The following is a 24,544-nucleotide window of genomic DNA, read 5'->3' on the forward strand; positions in this document are numbered from 1 at the left end:
TAGTATGAGGTCGAAATGATTAATTGCTGTGTGTAATTCATAACGTGATGTTTTCGGTAACATGAGTGACTCCTGTCTAGGTTAGAGTTCTGGGACCCTTATATTTGGAAGTTATGTGTCACAATGGAATGTTTAGATGCATTAAGGTTAGGTTACTTAGAAGCAATCTGTCTTATAGTAATAGGTATGGCGTCTCATACAGACATATAACAGACGAAGTAAGATTATTGATTTTTTCCCTCGTATGGGAAGGACTTTCCTGTCATTAGATTCGGTCGATATTCAGCGAGACAGCATCGGATCGATAAAAGTTGTTCAGACGAATTCTGAGAACTCTTTAAATAAGGCGAAAAGAAAGCAGCATAGCAACTCTTTAGATATCTTTTAAATAGATTATATTTGACACTTTTAATCTTTGATAATTCGAACTCTTTAAATAAGGCAAAAAGAAAGCAGTATAGCAATTGATTAGATATCTTTTAAATATATAGATTATACGTGACACTTTTAATCTTTGATAATTTGAATTCGATAATCCCGAGAGAGACCAACAAAATTTTAACGAGCGTAAGACGACACGAGGTATGCGGGAAAAATGTGCACAACGAAAATTCGAATGTTCTAGGTATACATGTAAGTTCCACGTCTTATCTTACACCTGCTATTCACACGGGTACGTACATAAATATAAGAAATTGAAATCCTAATTCATTAGACATACAATTTTATATAACAGACTTATAGCGATAACTTATCTTCAATGCGTTACAGCGTCTGACATAGGATATCGTGTGCCTCCTGGCGAAAGGGAACTGCTTACGTAAACGGGGCATAGCATAATTCCGCGTAAGTGCGGTATAGGCAGCATACATAGGTTTGCTACTTTACTAAAGCAAAGACATCAGTAAACCAAACATATGTATTATATGGTAACCATAGTTATAAACGAAACCGCGAGAAGGATGAGGATGCCAGCTTCCTGTGGTGATGTATGAGTAATTTGCTGAAAACGAGTGCGAGCGACGAGAGGAAATTCATCTTTAAAAAAAGACCGTTGCAAAAAAAAAGGTACACGAGGCTACACGAGGTCTAGTTGGTATAGTTGTTACTGGGAAGTTTTATCAGTGTAACTTGGCCTACTCCCACCATACGTGCACGCACACGCCATTGCTGTCTAGCAGGACGGTATACATAGAGCCTCCAGCGGGAAGGAGGGCCAGTGTAAAACGGCCTTCTGCCTGAGCGGTATCTAGTGGGTGAAAATATTGCGAGAGAACAACCGCGAGCACGTTCAATGATCACGACAAGGGGACAGTAAGGGCTGATAAGAGACATCAGGACTGTGAGATACCAAGGATCTTGAAAGTTTGATTGTTTCTTCGGAAGTAGGATCAGCTGATTTGTAGCCGTGTACTGGGACTGGCGTGAACATCGTTGTAAAACGTTTTGATCGTTTTATTCGTTTAGAACGTGGAAGGTAAAGGAATAATAAGCTTGCAGTGTTGATACACTGCCTAAGCTGATTGTATGTCTTTGGATTAACTTTAATTGCTGATTTTATAACTGTAATCGTAACGATATTTATTGCTAACTGTGCACACGTGTCATTTGTACTTGTCCGATTTCATTGGACTTGTTCTTGATTCTGCCTCGATTAAACAGATTGACAAGCATGCTCTCGGATAGTCAGTCTTATTTCCAGAAAGTTCTTAGGACAGCCAAGACTTGGCTTGCAAGACTGAGGTTTGAGATGAGACGAGAGGAGCCGAATGCGTCCGAGTTAAGCCGAGTCATACGGACGAACAGACGTGAACGAGTCGCAGAGCGATTCTTCGAAATTGTTTCACTTTCCGTGATAGTTTCGTAACTTTATTCTATATTTGTATTAAAATCGGAGCAGTAGCTTTCAATTATCCTCATCGTACGTTAATTTTATTGTGAAAATATCAAGCAAGCCGTGAAATGAATGTTTCTAGAGAAACGGTCAGGATTTCGATATCGAGTCCTGAGCGCAACTTAATCAACCATAAGTCGCTTAGCCAGGACGATATATCCAAGTAGCAACGGGAAAACAAATTTACTCAAGTCGCATAGGGTAGTTACTGATAGTTGCTTCGACTAGTAACTAGGAGACAATCGCGTTTGGTCATATCGGCCATTATTATCGGCGTATCGTGTTCGGACACTGGTGACGTCATGGCTTCCATGCAATTCGTAAGACCTTGCATTTTTTGCCTCTTCTCTTTCCCTTGATCCTTTAACACGGACTGTCTTTCTCACTTAAACATTACTCACGGATCTTGCCTTGTTCAAATAATTTTCTCTTGATTGAATTTACGTCCTAGAAAATGTGCAGAGCTATTCCGTTGATTATAACGTTATGCAAAAGAAAAAGAGAGAGAGAGAGAGAGAGAGAGAAGTAGCAAGAAAGTCTATGCTTTTTCGTAAGAGAACTAAACTGGTCTGTGGTTAATGGTAAGTGAAAAAAATGTTAATTTACCAGTGCGAGACTTAATGTCACGGATTAATGGCAAATTTAGTTTGACTTATCGATGATAAGACAGTAACAGAATAAATCAGTTAAAATTAATCCAAGACAACGTGACCGATTTTTTACTTATCTCATTTCTACCTAGGCTAATAATAAGCACGAATTTTGTAACGTCTACTTTAGGAACGGTATTTACAGTAAAGCCGTTGTGTCTAGAGGCTCCCAGAATTGGCAATGGTGACATAACAACGTGAGAGCAGAAGGTCGTCTAGAAGATCGTTTGGCTTTTTTAATGAGACGCTACAGTGTTTCTCGTGCATAAATTAATGTCACACTTGTCCCTTGTGCTTATTGTGATGTAAAATCATTAGAAAGATATAGTCAACAATTGTTGCTGTCGTTTGAAAGATAATTTCTTTTTGAATCTTCACAACTGCTATTGTTTCAGGTATACATAGTTCTGCACTCGTGATCATCTTGCGGCTTATAAATGGGTCTAACAGTGGAGGGCTAAAAGCCCAGGAAAAAATCTTTTGAAAATATTTTCTTGGAGACAAATCTCGCAAGGAAGTACCAGTTGCAGTTGTAACGACAGTTGCAGTTACAGTGGCGGCTACAGTGACAATAAAAGTAACAATAACAGTGGCAGTCACAGCAAGACTGTACCCGATGAGTGTCAGTATATAACAATTAAAATTAATAATTAAATCTTAATCACCTATATGTTTAATAGTAAAAACGACAATGCCATAAGTCAACTCATTAACAATGCATCTAGTGTCTTCTTTGTCAGTGATGACTTGACCTCACTAAACTCTGCTTGACAATGAGGTTGCGTCGCTTATACGTTATGTATTATGCGATTCACTCACTGGCACGTTCTCATTATCACTTAAATTAAACGCTTGTCCAGCGAATTAAGTTCAATCAAATGGAATTTTATACTCAGCTTATTTGTGTTGACTGAACCGGCTGTGAAGAGTTGAGACTTGGATGACTACTCGGCCAGCAAAATGTGCTCGAAGAAAAACGAATACGACAGTAAATTTTTTAAATGCAATTTCATACATATTTTTCTACGACCTGCGAACGGTTCTGTTGTATCGTCAAAAAAACGTAGCATTCAATATGTAAAAACGCTAGTTGCTAAGCAAAATGTTAAGAGCACGTTTCTGATTCGTTGCCGAGAAAAAATGAGCAACTGCTGTTCCTTCGTTGGTCCGCTATACTTTTTTGCTGTTTGCCACTTTGTTACTGTAGTTACGTGTCGCTTCGGCGTGGGAGAAATATAACAGGCCAATGCCGGGACTCATCTTGTCGTCATTCTGATGATAAGCTTTCTTGGGGGTTGCTAAGGCGTTGCTGTTCAATTTCTAGACAGTTTGCTATCTGAAAAGCATCCACTGCGAGACACGAGCCATGGAGTGAAATTTTATGAATTGTCTTTGTTCTTGTTTTAAGTAACATTTGTTTTATTGTCCTTGACAAACGTGTCAGTTTTAATGCTTCGTGTAAACCTGCTAACACTGACTAACTGATGAATTGTATCTTGCTTCTATCAACAGGTTAGATTGGCAGGAGGTCATATGGTGAAGCAGAGGCGGTTTATTGGAAATACGAACAACAAAATGATCAATATACGAGAACACTTATAGACGGTCGTTCGAATTGAATCTTGTTGGAGTATTATAAATAGAGGGATCGATTTGGTGTTCGATCTTCTGATTTAATCCATCGATTGAACTACGGAGAGAAAGAGAGAAAGAGAGAGAGAGAGAGGGGGAAAAAGAAAAAGTGGACTGTCAGAAAACACTAATCTATTTTATTATATCTCAAGTGATAGTGGGAGAGTGAATTTTTTATTTTATTTACCAAGGTTCGTTTCAATCATAATAAATCTATTGATTCCTTGTATACATTCACACGTTGCTCTTGTTTCTTTGATAATCAATACTATTATCAATCGACCGACATCATCAGTTTTAGGTAGAGAGTTTATACGAGTAATCTCGAGGACGCCAAATCACTTGGGAGTGATAGAAAGCCAAAGGGAATAAAAAGTGATATTTTCTAGTATCCGAAAAGGGAATTAAACAAATTGGCAAGATTGAAGTTATTAATTAACCGCTTCCCCATGCGGGAAGTATACTAATAATCACATTGAGTAATATTCACGAAGACATTTGCCGTAAAGGCAGTATTTCTACGAAATGGTGAGTGACAGTTATTAATAATATTACCTTTGCATCTGTTTGTTTATGCTTTTCTTTCAATATTTATTTATCTTTTATACGCCCCATTCGTTTTAAGACTATGGGAATACTCTATCACTTACATTTTTATTCCTTGCAACACTGCGCGTTCACGACTCAATGTCAGATTCGCGCTCTCGTATCGCAATTGTTTACCATCGCGACGGGCCAATAGGTCGATTCTGACGATTAGCTTTTTCATTACCTCTTTTCATACATTCATTCATCGAACTCGTGGAGGCACCGACGTATCACGGCGAATCGTTTGTTAGTTGCGATTCCCCGAGCGCGGTTGCCACACCACCAATTCAACGGTTGGATTGCAGTTAATGTAGCGATTGGTAAATGGCGAATGGGTAGTTTGACGAGCCGTCCGAATATCGCCGAGTCCTTCCGAGATTACCCGAGGCCCCATGGAAATTTCCACCGAACCTTTGCATCAATCGGGACTTGCCTTCCGACTTTCGACATAACGTTTTGCATCGATATGTGAACTTTCGCTCAAGTTCCGTAACCATTAAGAAAATTATACCCGACATTGAGATTAAAATTCAGAAAGGCAACAACATTCGCGATCGAATTCCTTCTTATTCCCTTTTCCAACGATAGTTTTGAAAACGGCTTATTATCGTGTAAGGAAATATATATACATATATACTGGTATACACGCATATATATACTGAGAATCAGACATACGAATAAAAAACATGACTGAGTATAGATCGAACGGGAAAACTATCTTCGCTGCATCAGCATTTGCCTGCTTATCGTGAAACTAAACTGCTAGTTCGAGATTCGTACTGTCAGAAATAGCCGTTGTTCGCTACGCGTATAATATAATGTATAACACGAATAAAAAATATATATATAGCTATACATTACACTTATAGCCCTTCTGGCTCCACGCTCGTCTCTCTCCTTTCGCTTTAGTCAGTTTATTTGCCCTCCATTTTTCCGGTTACACCAGCAATTTACCTAATGTTCCCTCGAATAGCGGAAGAAGGATGACCTCACTTGGATTTACTCGCATTTAGCACGGTTTCCAAATCCTGACACTGATTGCTTATGACTATACTGTTTTTTAGTTATCTTCCACGTAATGATAACTGTGACGATTGTACTTTAACATCAATTGTATATATTTGAATTGTTATCGATCAATCGATAATCGCTTATCGAGAATCGTTATTCACGATTAGCACCAAAAAGGAACCGTTGCAGTCGTTGCTTCGATAATTCATATGTACGTTAAAGAGTTATCGACCATCATATTTCAAGTGATGTCAAAAGATATTGACCGCAATCATGACACTACAATTGTCCTCTGTACTGTGATTCTCTTCGGCAATTAATTGAAGTCAATCGAATGCACATGATCCTGGTGTCATGATTTCATGGAGTGCATCAACGTTCATCTATATATGGAAGATACACGTTGGTCTTCTACATTAATATATGAGGTTAAGCATCCTGCTCTTTGTATGATGTCTATTGATACGTACGTACATATACAGAATGTTCTATTAGCGTCAGTTGGCATCGCTTGGACACGCGGAAGTCGTGATCGCGGTCCTCCGATCATTCGTTGCACAATCGAAGAAATATCGAATCGTATTAAATTATCAAAATATCTATATATTTCCGTCTCTTCGTCGTCATCAGATCGCGACGTCTGGCATCTATGTAATTCTATTGTCAGGCCGTTACGTAATCACGTGCTGGTGGCACGTAACATAACCTATAAAGTAAAAATTTCGGGTATATCTATATCCAGCGAATACTTCAGGCTGAAAGTGATTCTTGAAATAAAAATTGAGGATGCTATCAACCGCTCGTTCTACCTTACTGACTCAAGAGTCTTGTCACGTATTTAGGAAGTATGATCGAACTCCTGGGACACGTATTAGATTCGCCAATACGTCTACGTCACAGATTAAACAACCTACTGTGCAAATTCTTACTTGACACTGATATACCTGTCATGTATCTTCGCTGAGCCTCCGTGAAATTTTCTTCCTCCATTAAATCTCTAGGTTACTCCTTCGCCAGTGGTATCGAAGATCATCTTCACGATCACGAGGTACATTTCCTTGAGCGTCCTGATATACGAGGTTTCAGAGAATTTGACAGCGCGAGACATATGGCGTCGGCAGCAAGCATGGCGGACGGAATAGCCAGAGTGACGCGAACGGGACGCCGTTATGTCGCGTTAAAAATAGTAATCCACGAAAATACATGAAACGTACGTCAAATAAATAGGAGTGCTTCTTTAACGAATCTCTTCGTTTCCTTGCGTCATAATCCATAGTCCACGTGTACGTGGAAAGTTTTCTCAATCGCACGCATTGCTCCTCGAGTGAACCGAGTCGAGCGTATAAATTTGCTTTTTGTCTCGTTTTTATTTTTCTGTGTGTATTCTCCTTTGCCTTCTTTGAGAACGTCTTCCAACAGAGGTTAACTCGAACGCCGTGTACACGGTCGACGCCAGACGTCGATGAGCAGAAAAAGTTTGAGAACGTCGCCATTCTGGAAGCGCGAACGGACGAGGGACGAGGGGGTTGCTCGGGGTTTACGTAGGAGAAAAAGAGGAGGGGACGATTACGGCGACCACGTTGATCCTAAGAATAGACTCAGCAACGACTATTTACAGAAAGCTCTTTGCAGCACGGTCTTACCTTATTATTGCACGAGGAAATACCGTTACAGGATCAATTTAAATACGGCGTCCGTTTGCCGAAAGACGAGAAACATTTGGACAACGTGAATGTACAATAGAGGGCGACGAAATGCGTTTGCTAGACACACTGTGAATAATCGTCACTGGCGCCGGTATTGCCCCAGCGAACGCCCAAACGACGCCAGTGGCGTGGCCGTCGCTCTAGCCATTAGCGTAGACTCCATAATAGAAATTATTGGTAGACATTGATGGCCTTTCAGTGGAGAGTCAATTAATCATTTTAATCGCTTGATTGGATAGTTGGTGCACGTGGGTTTGTACACTTAGGAATAATATTTTTTTTAATTTTTTATTTTTTCATTCTCACGTTCAAATGGGTTACCGTGTCACGAGCTCAGTCGTTAACGCGCATGCGCGGCCTATTTTCATGACAATATGCATTCGGTAGAGCCGCATCGAGCTGCATTGAGATGTTTTCAACGGTTCTGGCTACAGTTGGACGAAGGTTGCAGCATCTTTCGTGTAATCAGTGTATCGTGCGGTCTCTCGTCTCTTCGAGACCGTCGGGACGCTTTAAGACGCCGCGTGTGTCTCTTTAATCAAGTCCGATCACATGGGTATGACACAGACAGCAAATACGCTTAATGAGATCGAGAGAGATGTTATTTTTATGATAAAATTCTTAATTCATCCTTCTGTGAAGTTGTTGATTTTTTAAACGAACTGATACAGGATCAATAGTTTATTTATCTTTGATCTCTTATCTGCAAGAGCCTCGTTAAAGAATTTTAGTCTGTATTCCTTGAGCCAAGCCTGCGCTTTGGCATGGTGACATTTATTCGCATTATGCCGCATATGAAGCTTTTTTGGAGGAAAAGTATCCTTGATATAGACTACGTTTACATGATCTTAAACCGGTTCAGTTAATAATGATCTAAAAGAATAGACAAATCATAGGTATTTTTACTCGTAAGGAATACATTGGAATTGGTCAATTCCTTTAGATCAGTATCAATTAAACCGGTTTGAGACCCTCGTGTAAACGTAGTCATAGATACACGAGGACGGTCGCGACGCCCGGCGTCGGTTATCTATCTCTTAAGAGGTTATGATCAAATATAGAGCCACGATGATTTTTTTGATCTTCGAGTTTTATAACTGTAAGGTTAGACTATCTCGTCAGATTTTCATGCGTATTGACTCACCTGACGCGACGCGTCGGGATGCTCGAGGGCGTCCCGACTGGCTGACGCGACGCGTCGCTTTCGTCATTATTCGTAACCCCGACTGGGCGTCCTGGATCATACCGGTTCCTACCGGATGCGGATCTTGGGGATGGGTCCACCTCCTCGCGGGAGTCGTACGACGTCAGGGGTAGGGGGAGGCGTCGTTGCGTAAGAGTCTGGACGTCGGGTCGTCGCGGCGTCAGTTTGTCGAGTGCCGCAAAGCCCTACGGTACGCGAGCGAATATCCAAAAGTACGTCCAGTTTTGATCGCTGATCATCACTTTCTGATGTGATGCCGATGCTCGAAACCGACGCCGACGCCGACGGCAATGATAACGACCATCGCAAGAGATCACGGCGTCCACGTGACGGAGCGAGCTCTGCGTGCCTTGTCGTTTTTTTTTTCACTTAGCACGTTCTCCTTAAAAAAATGAGAATTTTATTTTTAAAAATTAGTCCAAAAAATGACTATGAAATTCAGTCGTCGTTCATCAGGTTAACAATGGCGACGGCGACGGCGACAGCAACAGCGGCAGTGACGGTGGAAGCACTGGCTGGCGGTAAATGTGACGATAGCAATAAAAAATTTCCCAAAAAAATGTATTCATATACAAAATTTCCCACGTTATCTTTCAAGGTAACATACCAATTTGAACTAACCGCTTAATCAGTATATCTACAAATCCTGTGAAAAAAAATTTTTTTACTCAAATATCCCTAGAAGGTATCCAAAAAGTAGAAAACAATTTTCGACAAGAATACTACTAAGTTCGATAAAATCAAAGAATTTTTCAAATCCTTCGGAAATTTGATAATCAATTGATCCCCCCCCCCTAACTTCTTCACCCCTTGCCCCCACCACTATCTTCTCTCTTAATGAAACGTTGGCCCATCACGCAAGGTCACTTTGAACCATCTTGGACCGTAGAGATCATCCCCACTTGGCATCAAAGCTGTGCCGCACCGCAGTCGCATCCACCGTCGTCACATTAAAAGTTGCGTCTTATCTTTTCGCGTAAACTCAATAATCCCCTCTTGGTTTTTGACCTATAAAGGAGAGTGACGGTGCAACGAGCCACCCATTATCAAAGTCAACGGAGAATCTAAGCGACGAAAATTCTCGACCTATCGTTAACAGTCCCAGTCGTAATAAGTTCTCCGATCTGAGTACGTATTCTCGCAAGAGGAGAAACTCGTGAGAGCAACATCAGGCAGCTTCGTTGCAGGCAGTGTCCGTGCCGCGTGTCGTGGGTTCAAAGTGAAGTGTGACGGACACTTATGAAGGGGTCCGCTAACGCACCGAAACCCACCGTCGTCGAGATTAGACACATCTGGGATATCGATTGGAAACAGTAGTGCAAGGTAGATATTTGAAAATGGAGCAACTATCGATCAGCCAATTGGTACGATAGATACCAAGGATCAATAGGATCAATCGATTTCGATTGAAATCGAATAAATTCGATTATTGCTCCGTGATTGATTTGAACGTTAGAATGACAACAATAGATTTGTCCTAACCTAACCTTATTAAATATCAAGGGTATATAATTGGATTTGTTAGTAGTGGTAGATGGGGGGGACTAACCAGTCCTCCCTAGGGGGACTGGGTAGACTGGCTGTCTGGTATCATACTTACCAGCTGACTCCTAATCAAAAGCTTCGAGAATCCTTACCGATCTACTCGTCGCTGTGTTAGACAGGTCTGGTGTGTCTTCATGTGTTATCTATTCGTTATCAATTAGAATTCTAAAGCTGGATTTAAATTATATACCCTGTACCGAGACAGTCATAATTTTATTCATTAATTATCTGTGATCTCGTCAAACGGCGGATGCTGATTCTTGGGTACTGGCAATGGAATTTAATCATGGTATACAGAACAGAGGGTGGGCTAGGGTGTGTAAGGGTGGTGGTTGGGTGAGGTTGGACAATTTTTTAGTGGGTCAAAGGTCACGTGACATAGACACGACATGGCCAGGACGCGTTATAAACGTAATGCGACGAGTTCGGGTCGAACGGAGTAAAATTAATTTTGAAAAAAAAAAAAAACGGCCGGTGAAATTATTGTACAGTATGCCTACATGACTCGGCGATTTGCCACTGATAGTACTGGCGCCGCGACGCCGGGGCAGTTTCCTCGGTTCTTTCTTGAGACGTCTATTTTCTGGTGGATTGATTGATTTTTGAAAAAAAAACAATTGTATCCGAAATTCGTATAGGGGATTGTGCAATTTTTTAAAAAAGCATTCTAATAATCTCGACCTGCGTATTTCTATTGGCAGCATCCAGCCAACCCACGCATCGACGACATCTTCAAGTAGACTAGCGTCTACGATGGGATCGCAAGGCCGTTTCCAAAATAACCTGGTCAAAATACGCCTGCGTGCACACTTATGCACATTCACGCAGTCCCTCTTGTTGCTTTTCAATCTCCACGCGGTATTTTCAGTGATTTTTAGAATTATTCAATTTCTTGGTAATCGACTTCTATCTCAGCCTCCTGCTGGACCAAATATTTTTTTTAAGATACTTCATCTCGAGTCTTGTCTACTGGCTTCTTTCTTTTTGATCTCCTTTTTATTTTATCTTTTAAAATCTTTGTACCTTTTTTTCTCATCCTTGCTGTGGTCGACATGTCGAACCTTAAAAGCTCAGGGCTTTTCTCGTGATCTTGTTTGTAAAGTCGGTCATAAAATTTAAAATCTCCTTCCACTTTATTCTCACTTAACGTTTGACGCGTTTACGCGTTTGCCAAAAAAAAAAATATATATATATATTACTTTGCGACTGGACGTACGAAGAAGCACGCCTGTGGAATATGCAAGGAAAGGCGGGCAATGGCGACCCAGAAACTCGACTAAAAATAATTCGTTTGAGCATTCGGTAGGAGCCGTTAGGCTTAACTAAGCCAAGCCCAGTAGCCATGCTTCAAAGGCCGAATCAAAATATCAATGAGAAAAACAAGGATGATCTTAGGATGAGGAACGGTGGTTATCACTGTTAAAAAAAATTAGGATTATAATAATTAAATGCAATAAAATGTGGCAATATAATTATTTCTATCCGAATCATCCGATGAGACTAGGGTCTCATCGGAGTAAGGGATAATGATATAGTGCATAAGTGGATGCTGGGACTTAAGGGCCATGTAAAAAATGAATTTTTAATCTTCCATTTCAGAGTTGTTAACTGAGAATGCGCGATGACGCAGCGAATTTACCAGTGGTCCACGAGCCCTCACGAGGCACCGCAAGCTATACAAATGGAGCCCCCCAAATCAAACTCACACCCCCCGGAAAAAATCCTCTTGAGGTGTAAGTATTAGTGATACATATAATTATCATTAAGATTTTAATGATACGTATCTGGTTGTTGACTGGTGACTGATTGATTCATTGGATGGAATGGGGTTTGGTTAGACATCAATTATTTATAATCCAAGAGGGATATCTCAGCTGACTATCGCTTCGATTAAATCTTTCCATGTGTTTCTTTAACCTACAATTTTTACTTCAGATAACCTATTGACCTCACTGCCTGATCCTGACCTACGTCCATTGTGAAAATGATTTCCTGATGATAACAAAAAATTGGTTAAAATTGGTCAATCGTATCCTTTGCGGAGGACTGTGTTAAGAAAAGGAACCTTTGTTACCTGAATCCTTGCTGCTGTGGCGTCGCGACGCTATGCGTCTACGTAATGCTTTACCTTAGCTACGACGACCCAGGTCGTCTTCCTTTCTTCTCTTTTTATTCTTCCTCCTGTTCGTCTATTGTCTTTGTTCGTCCTCTGTGACGCTGTGGGGCATGTGGGAGGTAGAGGGCAGCAGCGGCACCCCGGGTCTGGTGAACGGCTTGTCGAAGAGCACGAAAGTTTAGTGCACGAGTTGCACATAGAAAAATATAAGAACAAAGTGCTGCGGAGAAACAGAGGGAGTACGTGTAGCGTTGTCTTTCATTGCAGACAATCAACGAGACAAGGAGAAGGATAGTCAGGAGACTGAATACATCCTGCAGGAAAATGGCGAACCAATGTACGAAATACCTTTATTACAGAGAGAAAAAAAGAATTTTATCATTGCTGGATACAACTTTATTGTGATCACGACGAGTAACGATCGAACTCTGTCGAGAGAAAGAAGATGAAAGACATATGTGAACATTCGAAGCATTACTGAACAGTCTTTACTGTCGTTCGACTGTTATCCTCGATTACCGATTGGTTTGATGAAAAGCCATTTGCATTTTTTTTTATTTTCTATTATTCACGTACCTTGTAATTTTTACAAGGAAAGACACACTATATGTATAACCGAGTACATTTCAAGGAGAGTTCTAAAGGATCATGGGTCATGCATCGTTATAGGAAATTCTATACTAGCCTTAATAAACTTTTGGATAACAATTTTGCCTGCAGGTTTAATCCTACAGGTTCCCATTGCATTCTGAGCCGTCTGTTCAGCTTCTGATTCTCATGATAAACTAGTTTCATTCAGATTACGACAGGTGATTTAGATCTAGTAACTAAAGCAAAGTGAGAGATGGCTGAGGTCACTTGGGGTTATAAATAGAAATTAAATTTATTAATTACTATTATCTGATTAATACTCATTTAATGTACTTCTGTCCCTAGTGAATTTGTTCCACCACAAACCAAGGAGGAAGAGAAACCTGCTCCACAGGCGCCTTCGTTGCCGCCCGTGCCTTATTATAAACTCGTGAGTTCAAAGGTCATCGAGACCATCTCAACGGACAGACAGACAGTGAGACGAAGAGATAAAGAACAATAGTAATTGAACATACAAACAGACCTTAATAATGGACTCTGACTCAAGACTGTCACATGTTTTAAAATAATTAAGTAACAGGACCCTAATTAATTGACTTGCCATTTATTTTAGTTCCGATTTGCGACGTTCTCCGAGCTGATGCTGCTGTTTGGTGGATTGATCATGGGGACCTTGACCGGCCTCTGTATTCCAATCTCCACCATACAATACGGTGAATTCACGACATTGCTGGTTGATCGTAATATGGAAAATCAAACGAGTACTCCAACCATTATTATGGAATGGTTTGGTGGTGGACGAGTCCTGTAAGTAGAATCCTTGGTTATTTTGTTAAATGAATAATAAATATATATATATATATATATATATATATATATATATATATATATATATATATATATATATATATATATATATATATATATATATATATATATATATATATATATATATATATATATCAATACAGTATAGGTCAAATAGATAGCTAAATAAATAAAAGGGAATTATCTAATATGTTTTAGAGGACCTGACAGCAACCGTACAGAACGTATGGATGCACTTTATGACGATTCCGTCGCCTTTGGCGTCTCCTGTGCTGCCCTCTCTACTGTTCAGTTTTTCTTCGCCATCTTCACCGTGGATCTACTGAACATAGCGGCCTTCAGACAGATTGCTAGATTACGTATAATGTTCCTTCAAGCAGTTTTACGTCAGGATATGGCCTGGTACGACACGAACACCTCGACGAACTTTGCCAGCCGAATAACAGAGTGAGTAAAGATGCCATTTGCCGTTTGTCTTTCCTTGTCCTCTCTGCCTTGTCCTCTTTGACGTCCTTCGAAGAGTTACGACTTGTCGCGTGGAGTCACGTGTTTAATAAGAAAATGTCAAAGTGCTTTCGACCCTGTCTTTGCCAAAGAAAGCACCGGAACTCGAGTCACGGGAGTATGCAACAAGTTGGTGAATGTGAAGTTACCTGATTTACTTTAATCTATGTCTTATGTGAATAGCCTGCTTTGTCTCTAGCTGCTCGCAGATCACTTGACTCTCTCACATTTCCAAGGACTAATCAGTTCTGTGGTAGAGGTTCAGTAGTGTGTGAAAAACGTAAAGGTCCAAGACTGGTAAGGTGATTAGGAAACTAATGGGATTATGTACATAGAGGTTGACTATGAGATGAGAGAAAGAGAGAGAGTGAGTGAGAGAGAGAGAGAGAGAGAGAGAGAGAGAGAGAGAGAGAGAGAGAGAGAGAGAGAGAGAGAGTGAGAGAGAGCGTCTAGGATCAAAAGGATCGAACGGATCGATTATTTTGCGCAGAGACCTGGATAAGATGAAGGACGGAATTGGAGAGAAGCTCGGGATATTCACGTATCTAATGGTGTCGTTCATATCGTCGATCGTGATCTCATTCGTGTACGGGTGGAAGTTGACCCTGGTGGTGCTGAGCTGCGCTCCGATAATCGTGATCGCGACGGCAATAGTGGCCAAGGTGCAGAGTTCGCTGACAGCACTCGAGCTGTCAGCTTACGGTCAGGCGGGAAGCGTCGCCGAGGAAGTCCTTGGAGCAATAAGGACTGTGGTGGCGTTCGGAGGGGAGAAGAAGGAGGTCGAGAGGTACGCGCAGAAGCTGGTGCCCGCAGAGAGGACGGGTATAAAGCGTGGCATGTGGTCCGGAGTCGGCGGTGGAGTCATGTGGTTCATCATCTACCTGAGCTACGCCTTGGCCTTCTGGTACGGGGTTCAGCTCATCCTCGAGGACAGACCAAAGTTGGACAAGGAATACACTCCAGCCGTTCTCGTGATAGTCTTCTTTGGGGTGCTGGCTGGTGCTCAGAACATGGGACTGACCTCGCCTCATCTCGAGGCCTTCGCCGTGGCTAGAGGATCAGCCGCAGCCATCTTCCAGGTCCTTGATCGTGTACCCACTATAGACTCCCTCAGCAAGGAAGGTCTAAAGCTCAAGACCGTCAACGGGGACATTGAGTTCAAGGACGTGCACTTCTCTTATCCCGCTCGCAAGGACGTCAAGGTCCTTCAGGGTCTCAATCTCAAGATCAATCACGGGGAGACTGTAGCCCTTGTGGGTGGTTCCGGATGCGGAAAGTCTACCTGCCTTCAGCTCATTCAGCGGCTTTACGATCCCCTTCAGGGACAGGTCAGTCAACCCTTTACGATCTATGACGTCAGTTCATTCACTCATCCATTCATCCATTCGACCATTCATTATCTTGCTCACTCTTCGTACATTGATCGATTATTGCTGCTCCACTCTCACGAGTACAGGTACATCTCGATGGCGTCGACATTGCAAAACTGAACGTCCAGTGGCTACGCTCTTACATCGGTGTCGTCGGTCAGGAACCTGTTCTCTTTGACACCACCATCCGCGAGAACATACGGTACGGGAACGACAGCGTCACCGAGGAGGAAATGATCAAAGCTGCCAAGGAAGCGAATGCTCATGACTTTATCAGTAAACTGACAGAGGTGGGTCTTCCCTTGCAATAAGATAGATCGTAAGTCCAGGAGATACACATTTGAAAGTCAGTTATCGTTTCCATGATGGCCTCTTTATAGTCAAGTCCGAGTGGTCCTTGTCTAAAGAAAAGTGGGCTGCCCCCGTTAGGTGCCTATCTACCTCTTGAGCAAATGTACCTACCTAGCTAGCCTAACCACTCGCGACGAAATCCGTCCCTGGCATTCTCAGACGCTTGTCCAATGACTATTTTCCAACTTATCCTATAAATAGAGCCTTCGCATTCACGGCCGCACGTTATTCCTAACGCACGAAGCGGCAAGGAGCACATTCTCATAATCGGACGCGCGTTAACAAGCTATCTGGACTATATTCTTTACTCGGTAATAGGAATCTCTTGGGTTGATAATGACTGATAAGAAATTTTAGGAAACAAGAAATAGGTAGGCCTCTTCCTAGGGGACAAAAGAAAAAAAAAGTTGGAAGATCAGACAGGATCAAAGAGAGTCAATAAAAAGTGAAGGTGGATCAAGGGTAAGGGGGGTTTATTAAGCTTGAAGGGCAGAGGGGAGGAAGGGATGAATGGACTCCAAGGGCAGCTGATTGGAACGGATCTGTGTCTGGGATCTTCGCCAGGTTGTGATGTCAATTGGATTCTCTTGAGTGAATTGCGAGATGGATAAGACAAGTCGGACTTGTCTGCAGTTGATGACAATTTTTGGATGACGCCATTGAAAAATTAATGGATATTTAATCTTAGGATATATTAGGCTTAATACTTGTTAGAGGAATTACGTGGAATTTGTTGATTGATTAATCAGCCAATTGATTGATTGATTCAGGGGTACGACAGTCCTGTGGGTGAACGAGGGTCGCAGCTGTCTGGTGGACAGAAACAAAGAATCGCCATTGCTCGTGCCCTGGTGAGAAGACCGGCCATTCTTCTCCTAGATGAGGCTACTTCCGCTCTTGATCTTCATAGTGAAGCTACGGTCCAGAGGGCTCTTGATGCAGCATCCAAGGGTAGAACAACGGTTATCGTAACGCACAGACTGTCTACCATTACGAATGCCGATAAGATTGTCTTCATAAAGGATGGCGTCGTTGTCGAGATGGGAACCCATGAGGAACTTCTAGCCCTGGGCAAGCATTACTACGGGCTCGTATGTGCGGATTCGAGTGCAGCTGCAAGAGGTAGGAGACTTATTTATCCGTTGGATAGAGTCGATGAATTAAAAATAGTTAAAGAAAATTGTGACTGCGTACCTTACTTAAGTGCAAGTGATAAATGGATCTTGCGTTTGTCGTACAGCAAAGGCAACGGCATCTGCAGCAAAAACGGTCACGGCTACCAAACCGAAGCCAAAGCCGCCATTGAAGAAGCAATTTTCGACACTGTCCATGCACTCTCACAGACTGTCCCTGGCTGGTGGATCCGAAGCCTCTGAGGAGGAGCTCGAAGAATACGAGAAACCCTATGACGCCCCCATGATGAGAATATTTGGATTGAATAAGCCTGAATGGCCTTTCAATTTGATTGGTATGATTAGCTTGTATAAATGATGAAAATTAATCTGATCTATGGTGCAAGTGATGGATGGGAGCCATCACGGAAAATGTTGACACTGTAATATATCGACAGGTTGCGTGGCTGCTGCGACAGTAGGTGCATCTTTTCCTGCATTCGCTGTGCTTTTTGGTGAAGTATACTTTGTCCTGGGTCTTCAGGATGAGGATAAAGTTCGGGAGGAGACAGTAAGATTCTCAATCCTGTTCATCTGCGTCGGCGTGCTCACCGGGTTGGGTACCTTCCTGCAGATGTACATGTTTGGTCTAGCTGGAGTACGCATGACGACAAGGCTCAGGAAGACCACATTCAGTGCAATGCTTAAGCAAGAGATGGGTTGGTACGACGAAGATTCAAACAGTGTTGGCGCCCTATGCGCTCGACTGTCTTCGGACGCTGCAGCTGTCCAAGGAGCAACCGGAAGTCGTATCGGTGCCATTCTTCAGGCCTTGTCTACCCTAGTTCTTGGTATCGGAGTTTCCATGTACTATACCTGGGAGATGACCCTGGTGTCCGTCGTCTCGATTCCTCTTGTCCTTGGAGCAGTATTCTTTGAGGCGCGAATCATGAGTGGCCAGGGTCTTCAGGAGAAGAGGAAGATGGAGGGTGCAACTAGAATAGCTATCGAGGCCATCTCAAATATAAGAACTGTCGCAAGTCTTGGAAAGGAGAATGCGTTCCTGGAGAGGTACAACGCTGTGCTTGCTCACGTCGCCCAGGCTACTAGGACCAGAAACCGACTAAGAGGACTTGTTTTCTCGTGCGGACAAACCACCCCTTACTTCGGTTATGCTCTCAGTCTTTATTACGGTGGCTACCTCGTCGCCAGGAAAAATCTTCATTACCAGGATGTGATCAAAGTCTCGGAAGCCTTGATCTTTGGATCCTGGATGCTGGGCCAGGCTCTTGCGTTCGCGCCAAACTTCAATACCGCAAAAATCTCAGCGGGCAGAATCTTCAGACTTCTCGACAGAGTACCAGAAATCACAACTCCGCCGGAACTCGAAGGAAAAGATAAGGATTGGGTAGGTCCTGATTTTTCATCCACTTTTCAATTCAATATAATAGTTCCTATCTCCTATTCTCTTTCTTGATATTACATTTGAATCGCTCTCTTTCTTCTCAGAAAGCCGATGGCCTCATTCAATTCTCCAAGGTCGAGTTCCACTATCCAACTCGACCGGAAATGCAAATCTTACGTGGACTCAATCTCATCGTAAAACCTGGACAAATGGTCGCCCTGGTCGGTCAAAGTGGTTGCGGAAAGTCTACCTGCATCCAGCTTCTTCAGCGTCTCTATGATCCAATCTCAGGTACCATTACGATGGACCGCCGTGACATCACCTCGGTCTCCTTGTCTGCTCTACGTGCACAGCTTGGTGTCGTCGGCCAAGAACCAGTTCTCTTTGACAGAACGATCGCCGAGAACATTGCCTACGGCGACAACGAGCGGAACGTACAGTTAGATGAAGTTATTGAAGCTGCTAAGAAATCGAATATTCATAGCTTCATCAGTTCCTTGCCTCTGGTCAGTATCTTAACATTCACTTCACAGCTTCTCTCGAGAAAATTCCTGGCATCCAATTATCAGGTACTACAACGATCATTTATCATTTTAGGGTTACGAAACCAGACTGGGAACAAAAGGCACCCAATTATCCGGAGGGCAAAAACAACGTATAGCTATCGCCCGCGCCCTGGTGAGAAATCCTCGAGTTCTTCTATTGGATGAGGCAACTTCTGCCCTGGACACGCAGAGCGAGAAGGTAAAAATATTAAATAACCCAAATATCGAATAAATAGAGGTAAATGAAGTTAATGGAAACAGAGGGATCTTCAATGTATCATTTATTCCTTGTTAGATTGTACAAGCCGCTCTGGATAAAGCTATGGAGGGTCGTACCTGTATAACGATAGCCCATCGTCTGGCAACTATTCAAAATGCTGATGTGATTTGCGTCTTGGAGAAGGGTATGGTAGCCGAAATGGGTACTCACGATGACCTCATTGCTGCTGATGGACTTTACGCCCATCTACACGCTCTACAAGAGGCCGCCATGGAATAGGCTTTTGATAGTTAAGAATTATTGGTTGATTCTGACCTATAAACAAAATAGAATATCCACGAGTACTCTAGGCTTTCGTAAACGGAGCATATTCGACAACCGGTACACTCCTAGTAAAAAGGGAATAACACGAATGTCCATTGATCGTTTGTAATATTCACCCACGTATATCCGCTTTATTCTCTATGTTTAAATGTTATTCTCTGTATTCTACTTTCTTTGGCACGGTATGGTGATTCATAGTTATCCGTTATTACGCTATCGTCGTACTTTGATTTTTAGATGTCTAGTATTATCTTCTTAAGTTTCTTTTTTTAGACGCTAGACCGCGTTACGTCAAAATGAGAGATAGTATATCGTCGCTGCGAGAGGGAAAGCTGAGGGCTAAAGATTGCAAGTATATGTAATACGATCGGATTCATAGATATAAAATAGCCTCAACAATACGTGACCACAATTTTTCATTTTATTTTCGATTTTTAACTTTTCACGGTTTGCGATACTCTCGGTTCCAGTAACTACAATTCTAAGAGTAATCTTTGAAAACCCCCCGTCAATTTAAATTCCTCCAGTTCTGCAGAAAAACATTGATAGCCCTTTTACTTTTCAAAATTCAAATAATACACTATCCTCGATGCCAAACAATGTTCGAGACTGTTTCTAATCATGCTTCCAAAAAAAAGATACCAATTGAATTCCTCGAATTCTAGATTAACGATAATATAAAACTGACTGGTTGAAATATTTAACTAAAATTTTAACCTGGCTGCCTGCTTCGCCCGACAGCTCGTGCCTTACGTAATAAAGTGGGAGCCATTGATTCCAGAGGAAATTAATTGTCAAAAGGTGATGATAGGAACGCGTATAGCGAGAAGGGCTGCCTAACTTAACACAACTATTTAAACGTATACTTAACTTGATACTTAGTTAAACGTAATTAATAGATCATAGTGGATATTAATATCTATACATATACCGCAGTGCTTTGTTGCAAAGACAATACGTAGTAAAACGTTCTAGCTTAGTGTATGAAAATTCGGCACACTCCTTCTCAAGATTTTCAAGTAACTACGCGGTGAAACCACTTTACTTAAGGGTAGCGCCATTACCCAACCCCCTCGAGACTCTCGATACATAAAAATCAGTCGACCATAGATCATCGATCCAACAATCAATCTTAATCCTCATGGATCCGCCATGAACCTTATCGAGTAGCCGCGAGAAATTATTCTGTACTTTACGGTGATACTAGTACTGTAATCACAAGGAAGTATTACTTTTTTTTTTTGCTATCTCTATGAGTGTCTGCTGCGTATGAGACGAAGGGAGTGAATGAGTAAACTGTGCGCGTGTACTTATATATGACTGTAAGAGAAAAAGAGAGAGAGAGAGAGAGAGAATATTAGAGAACGAACGAGAAGCAGGAAGCAGAAGGAAGAAAGTAGAAGCAAGAATATTATACATCTGTCATATAGGAAATAAATAAAAGAAGAAAAAAAAAAGAAGAAATTTATACGGTCATTCCTTTGTAGTATATTTGTATTACGTATAACAGTAATTCCATGATACGCAACCCTCTAACAAGCAAGGGATCTCGGAAGAATGAAATGAAAAGAAAAATGTGATAATGGAAGGAAACGGAGCGTAAAACTGATAAAGATCCCAAGTTCGTCCCTGCAATCAATTGAATTTATGCGAATCCTATTTTTTTTTATTGCTCCTCCTTCAACCCAAAGTAACTCTGCTCAAAGCTCGACAACGGGGATATGAAATTTTCCCGCGTTTAAAGAGCACTGATTTCGCACGGTGATAAATGTATCGTACGGCTCAAATGGTCCGGCATCCAAATACGCGTATATCTTTCGCTTAATTAATCACAGCAATATCCACGTTTTATCTGGGATCCTTCACCGACGATGCTCATCATCCACTCACCCCTTTCCACCATCGTCTTGATCCTGGGCTTCTCATCCTCGCCACCAAGCATTCAGCCTCCCTTTCATCCCTCACCTCTCTCGTCGTTTCTCCTTGACCTTTCACCCCTTCGATTTATTCTACGAAGACACTTCATTAACGTCAACCCTCAAGGCACGGATTGCGCTCGATTTCCAACTGCGCTCTTTCTGTTTTTTCAAACAAAAAATTTCACGTATATAATTCTCAACGTTTCACTATTACGACCATAACCTATATTCCCTTTGTCCTTTATGGGAATCCTAAGGAAATCGAATTCAAACGTTAAAAAACTTTCCCAGGGGACGAGATCGAATTCGTAGTTTACGTTCAGACGTAAAAAGAAATTCTGAACGTTCCACGGTATGAACAACACACATTTGCATAGTTACCGAGAAATTTCGTATATTTTTTCATTCGTTTTAATAAAAAATTTTCTCAGTTAATCCCTACTAACTTTTTATTTATTCATTTACATCTCTACGCCTGAATTATGTACGACTTTCGATCATCACAATGGGTCGCGTAGTTTTCCCGTCGCTACGTTGATACGTATTACGCTCTTACTTTTCTGTACCACAAGGTCCTCGCTCTCTGTTCTTCATAGTATTTACAATATTTCTAAGAGTACACTGTACAGAGGATATCCGTACGTAAAACTCGCCTCCTAAAAGCACGAGCATATACATTTATCCAAGCTCATACGTGGTTATGAAAGCTCAGCCAGAGACGTCGCTGTATTTCTCACCAATGCAAATAACGCGTCGTAACTCGTATAAATGCTTTAGATTTTTCAGTAGCGTGAAAAGTTTCGTCGGAATTTCAGGAAAAACAGGGAAAAGGCTTTAGCTGTCTACACGAACGCACACAGTACGGACTCACCCATGAGAAAAGCTTAATAGATTCTCATTTGCGCGTTAAACATCGGTTGGTGAAACGGCGATTTATCCAAGATGGCAGCGTGAACGATGATGCAGAAATGACGATGCAGCTTTTATAGAAAAGCATCATAACATAACCTCGGACAGCAAAGCTCATACGAAACACCTCCATTATCGAGCATCTGTCGACGCAATTCGAAAGCACCTCTCTCATATCCACATTTCACCCCTTATCATCATCTTTCACCCTCCTCCACCAGCACTCATCGTCCTCGTCCTCTTGGCTTATGAACTTTTAATATATCGCGGCTTCCAGGCTGACCCTCCGGCAACAACTTCGCCCTTTTCCCACCGTCAGCGCCATCTATGTTCTCGCCGGAAATTCACGTCTATGATCCGTCCGTACGATCCATACGATCAACACAGTATTTCGTATCGCAGTCGTACTTGGACAGGTTAGGACACAGTCGGTCTGAGGATTTATCGATTAATTCACAAGTTTCTAGAGGATATGAAATCGCCAGCGGTATATAGAGAGACATATTGACACTGTCTCTGGTTATAGTAATCGGAATGGCTGAATACGCCGGAAGCTAGGCTGATACGTCGATGTGAGCATCCTAGTGAAAATCTCGAAATGAAAATTTTATCGACGCCTGTCGTAGATTCGCCATGTCGCTTAACAGCGGCTCACGCGTCTGGCTACAGAATATTCACCATTGCTTTATGAATTCGGTATGTACATATAATGTGATTGCTGTTTCTCTATCTCCCTCTCTGTCTCTCTCCCTCTTTTCTCCTCTATCCTCTAACCTCAACCTAACCTAACTTTACCAGATTCCTCCTCTAACCTGAAACTCCAGCACATTCGTCTCATTTTCCTCTGGCTTATGTTAGTCGCCTTCGTTTGCCTTTAGACGCAGGTGTTTCGCATAAATTTTGGACAGCGGAACCAGGAACAGGCTATGCGAGCTTTCTCGAACTCCAATGGAAGCGAAAGCCAGCAACGGTCTCAGCTTATTTAAGCAGAGTTTAAGCAAGCCCTATCCCACTGAATCTCTGACCATCTGCAGCCTCGGTAAGTCTTATCCCAAAGATGTTTCTACATTTAATGACTTTTTATCTCGTTGTACGTTTATCTGAAATTAATGATGCAGGGCTAGTTTCAATGATCAGCCGTACCACGTGATCGGACTAATTTTCCATGTACATATCTAAATGTAACTGGAGATTCTATATGCTCAGCGCCCCAGCGTCCCTGCATCTCGATGACGTACCCATAATTTTGATTACAACTTGTACGTGAACGGGGTCAAATACGAGTTGTAAGGGCTAGTGGTATGTAATAACCTCTCAAATCCCAAATCCCAACTCCCAGCATCCAGCATCCAGCTCCCATTGCATTTACTATACCACACCTCTGCTATACTGCGCTTTACTATATTCAGGCTCTGCATTCAATACATGAAGACAGACAATATGGCACTTGGCTACTTGCTAGTGCGATTGTAACAGTCCTACAGTATGTCACATGTCACACATCGTGCCGTCGCATGTCGGATGTCACAGCATCACGCTCTACGCGTCTCCCCTCATCCTCTTGACGCAGACCTGGAGGACCCACTGCCCAACCGACAGTTTACTTCATTTCTGCTTGACACGTGTTTTTTCCGGTACAGTCCAGCATACAAATGAAACTTTATCTCCTGGATTCCCGAAACATTTATTTTTTTCTAGAAAAATAAGACAAGCAAATCTTTCAAATGTCATACGTGACAGCATTGACATTTTACGGACACAAGGATTGATCTTCATGCAGTCTATACCGAGTCATCTTATCGAATCAAGATGCATCTTCGATTTGGGTCATTCGGCTGTGTCAAGTCTTACTCACATGAACCGTACATACGTGGAGTCAGACGAAATCAATATTAGACCTTTGACCTCGGCTTATTTCTCGCCTACGATCATTCAACCTGTTCTCAATATGCATATATAAATAGAGAAATAGAAATATAAGAGACATATGGGAGAACGTAATTTCAAGTAGACTGATTATTGAATTAATGATCGAACCGATATACGGTTCATCGATTAAAAGCGAACGGGATTGATTTAATGAGTAAAAGTCTAATTATAACGAGGGGGTCCGGGAGGGG

The 24,544-nt window shown here is 42.0% G+C and overlaps 3 protein-coding genes and 1 long non-coding RNA gene across 18 annotated transcripts in view; 3 read left to right on the plus strand and 1 right to left on the minus strand.

Annotated features, from left to right (window-relative positions):
• Positions 1–1,207: 1,207 nt before the first annotated feature.
• LOC107271677 (multidrug resistance protein homolog 49) lies at positions 1,208–21,072 on the plus strand. 6 transcript variants are annotated; one of them, XM_015747927.2, is made up of 17 exons: positions 1,208–1,477; positions 2,940–3,166; positions 4,057–4,367; positions 4,472–4,704; positions 11,830–11,963; positions 12,614–12,683; positions 13,283–13,367; positions 13,551–13,744; positions 13,964–14,212; positions 14,760–15,597; positions 15,726–15,929; positions 16,761–17,112; positions 17,231–17,458; positions 17,561–18,510; positions 18,612–19,013; positions 19,105–19,251; positions 19,348–21,072. In XM_015747927.2, exons 5-17 carry the CDS (start codon positions 11,852–11,854, stop codon positions 19,549–19,551), a joined length of 4,035 nt encoding a protein of 1,344 aa, XP_015603413.1. In that variant the 5' UTR covers positions 1,208–1,477; positions 2,940–3,166; positions 4,057–4,367; positions 4,472–4,704; positions 11,830–11,851; the 3' UTR covers positions 19,552–21,072. The 6 variants fall into 6 exon arrangements, with proteins under 6 accessions (XP_015603413.1, XP_015603415.1, XP_024944658.1 ...); XM_025088890.1 differs by lacking the exon at positions 1,208–1,477 and adding an exon at positions 2,458–2,475; XM_015747929.2 differs by lacking the exon at positions 12,614–12,683.
• Positions 4,739–7,540, minus strand: LOC107271691. 3 transcript variants are annotated; one of them, XR_003060977.1, is made up of 4 exons: positions 7,419–7,540; positions 6,720–7,361; positions 6,250–6,481; positions 4,739–6,158 (listed from the first exon to the last, which is right to left on the minus strand). It is a non-coding gene; the product is annotated as an uncharacterized LOC107271691 (long non-coding RNA). The 3 variants fall into 3 exon arrangements; XR_001538723.2 differs by having other exon boundaries at positions 6,246–6,481; XR_003060976.1 differs by having other exon boundaries at positions 4,739–6,481.
• On the plus strand, positions 7,848–9,663 carry LOC112494948. 2 transcript variants are annotated; one of them, XM_025088903.1, is made up of 3 exons: positions 7,848–8,037; positions 9,103–9,206; positions 9,548–9,663. In XM_025088903.1, exons 1-3 carry the CDS (start codon positions 7,856–7,858, stop codon positions 9,637–9,639), a joined length of 378 nt encoding a protein of 125 aa, XP_024944671.1. In that variant the 5' UTR covers positions 7,848–7,855; the 3' UTR covers positions 9,640–9,663. The 2 variants fall into 2 exon arrangements, with proteins under 2 accessions (XP_024944671.1, XP_024944672.1); XM_025088904.1 differs by having other exon boundaries at positions 9,575–9,639.
• A 1,703-nt stretch (positions 21,073–22,775) lies between the features above and the next one.
• Positions 22,776–24,544, plus strand: part of LOC107271690 — a 3,757-nt gene continuing 1,988 nt past the window's right edge. For 2 of the 7 annotated variants that reach the window (XR_003060970.1, XR_003060973.1), the window contains exons 1-4: positions 22,785–23,120; positions 23,303–23,463; positions 23,543–23,723; positions 23,834–24,058. Coding sequence is in view for 1 of the 7 variants with exons in the window: in XM_025088905.1 (XP_024944673.1) it covers positions 23,910–24,058; positions 24,123–24,384 (411 nt within the window). In the remaining 6 variants the exon portion in view is untranslated. Of the gene's footprint in view, positions 23,121–23,302; positions 23,464–23,542; positions 23,724–23,833; positions 24,059–24,122; positions 24,531–24,544 lie in introns of those variants that run through there. The other 5 variants (XR_003060974.1, XR_003060971.1, XR_003060969.1 and 2 more) reach the window with 5 other exon arrangements.

Source organism: Cephus cinctus, unplaced genomic scaffold (assembly GCF_000341935.2).
Source record: "Cephus cinctus unplaced genomic scaffold, Ccin1 Ccin1_scaffold1034, whole genome shotgun sequence".
Classification (NCBI taxonomy): Eukaryota; Metazoa; Arthropoda; class Insecta; order Hymenoptera; family Cephidae; genus Cephus; species Cephus cinctus.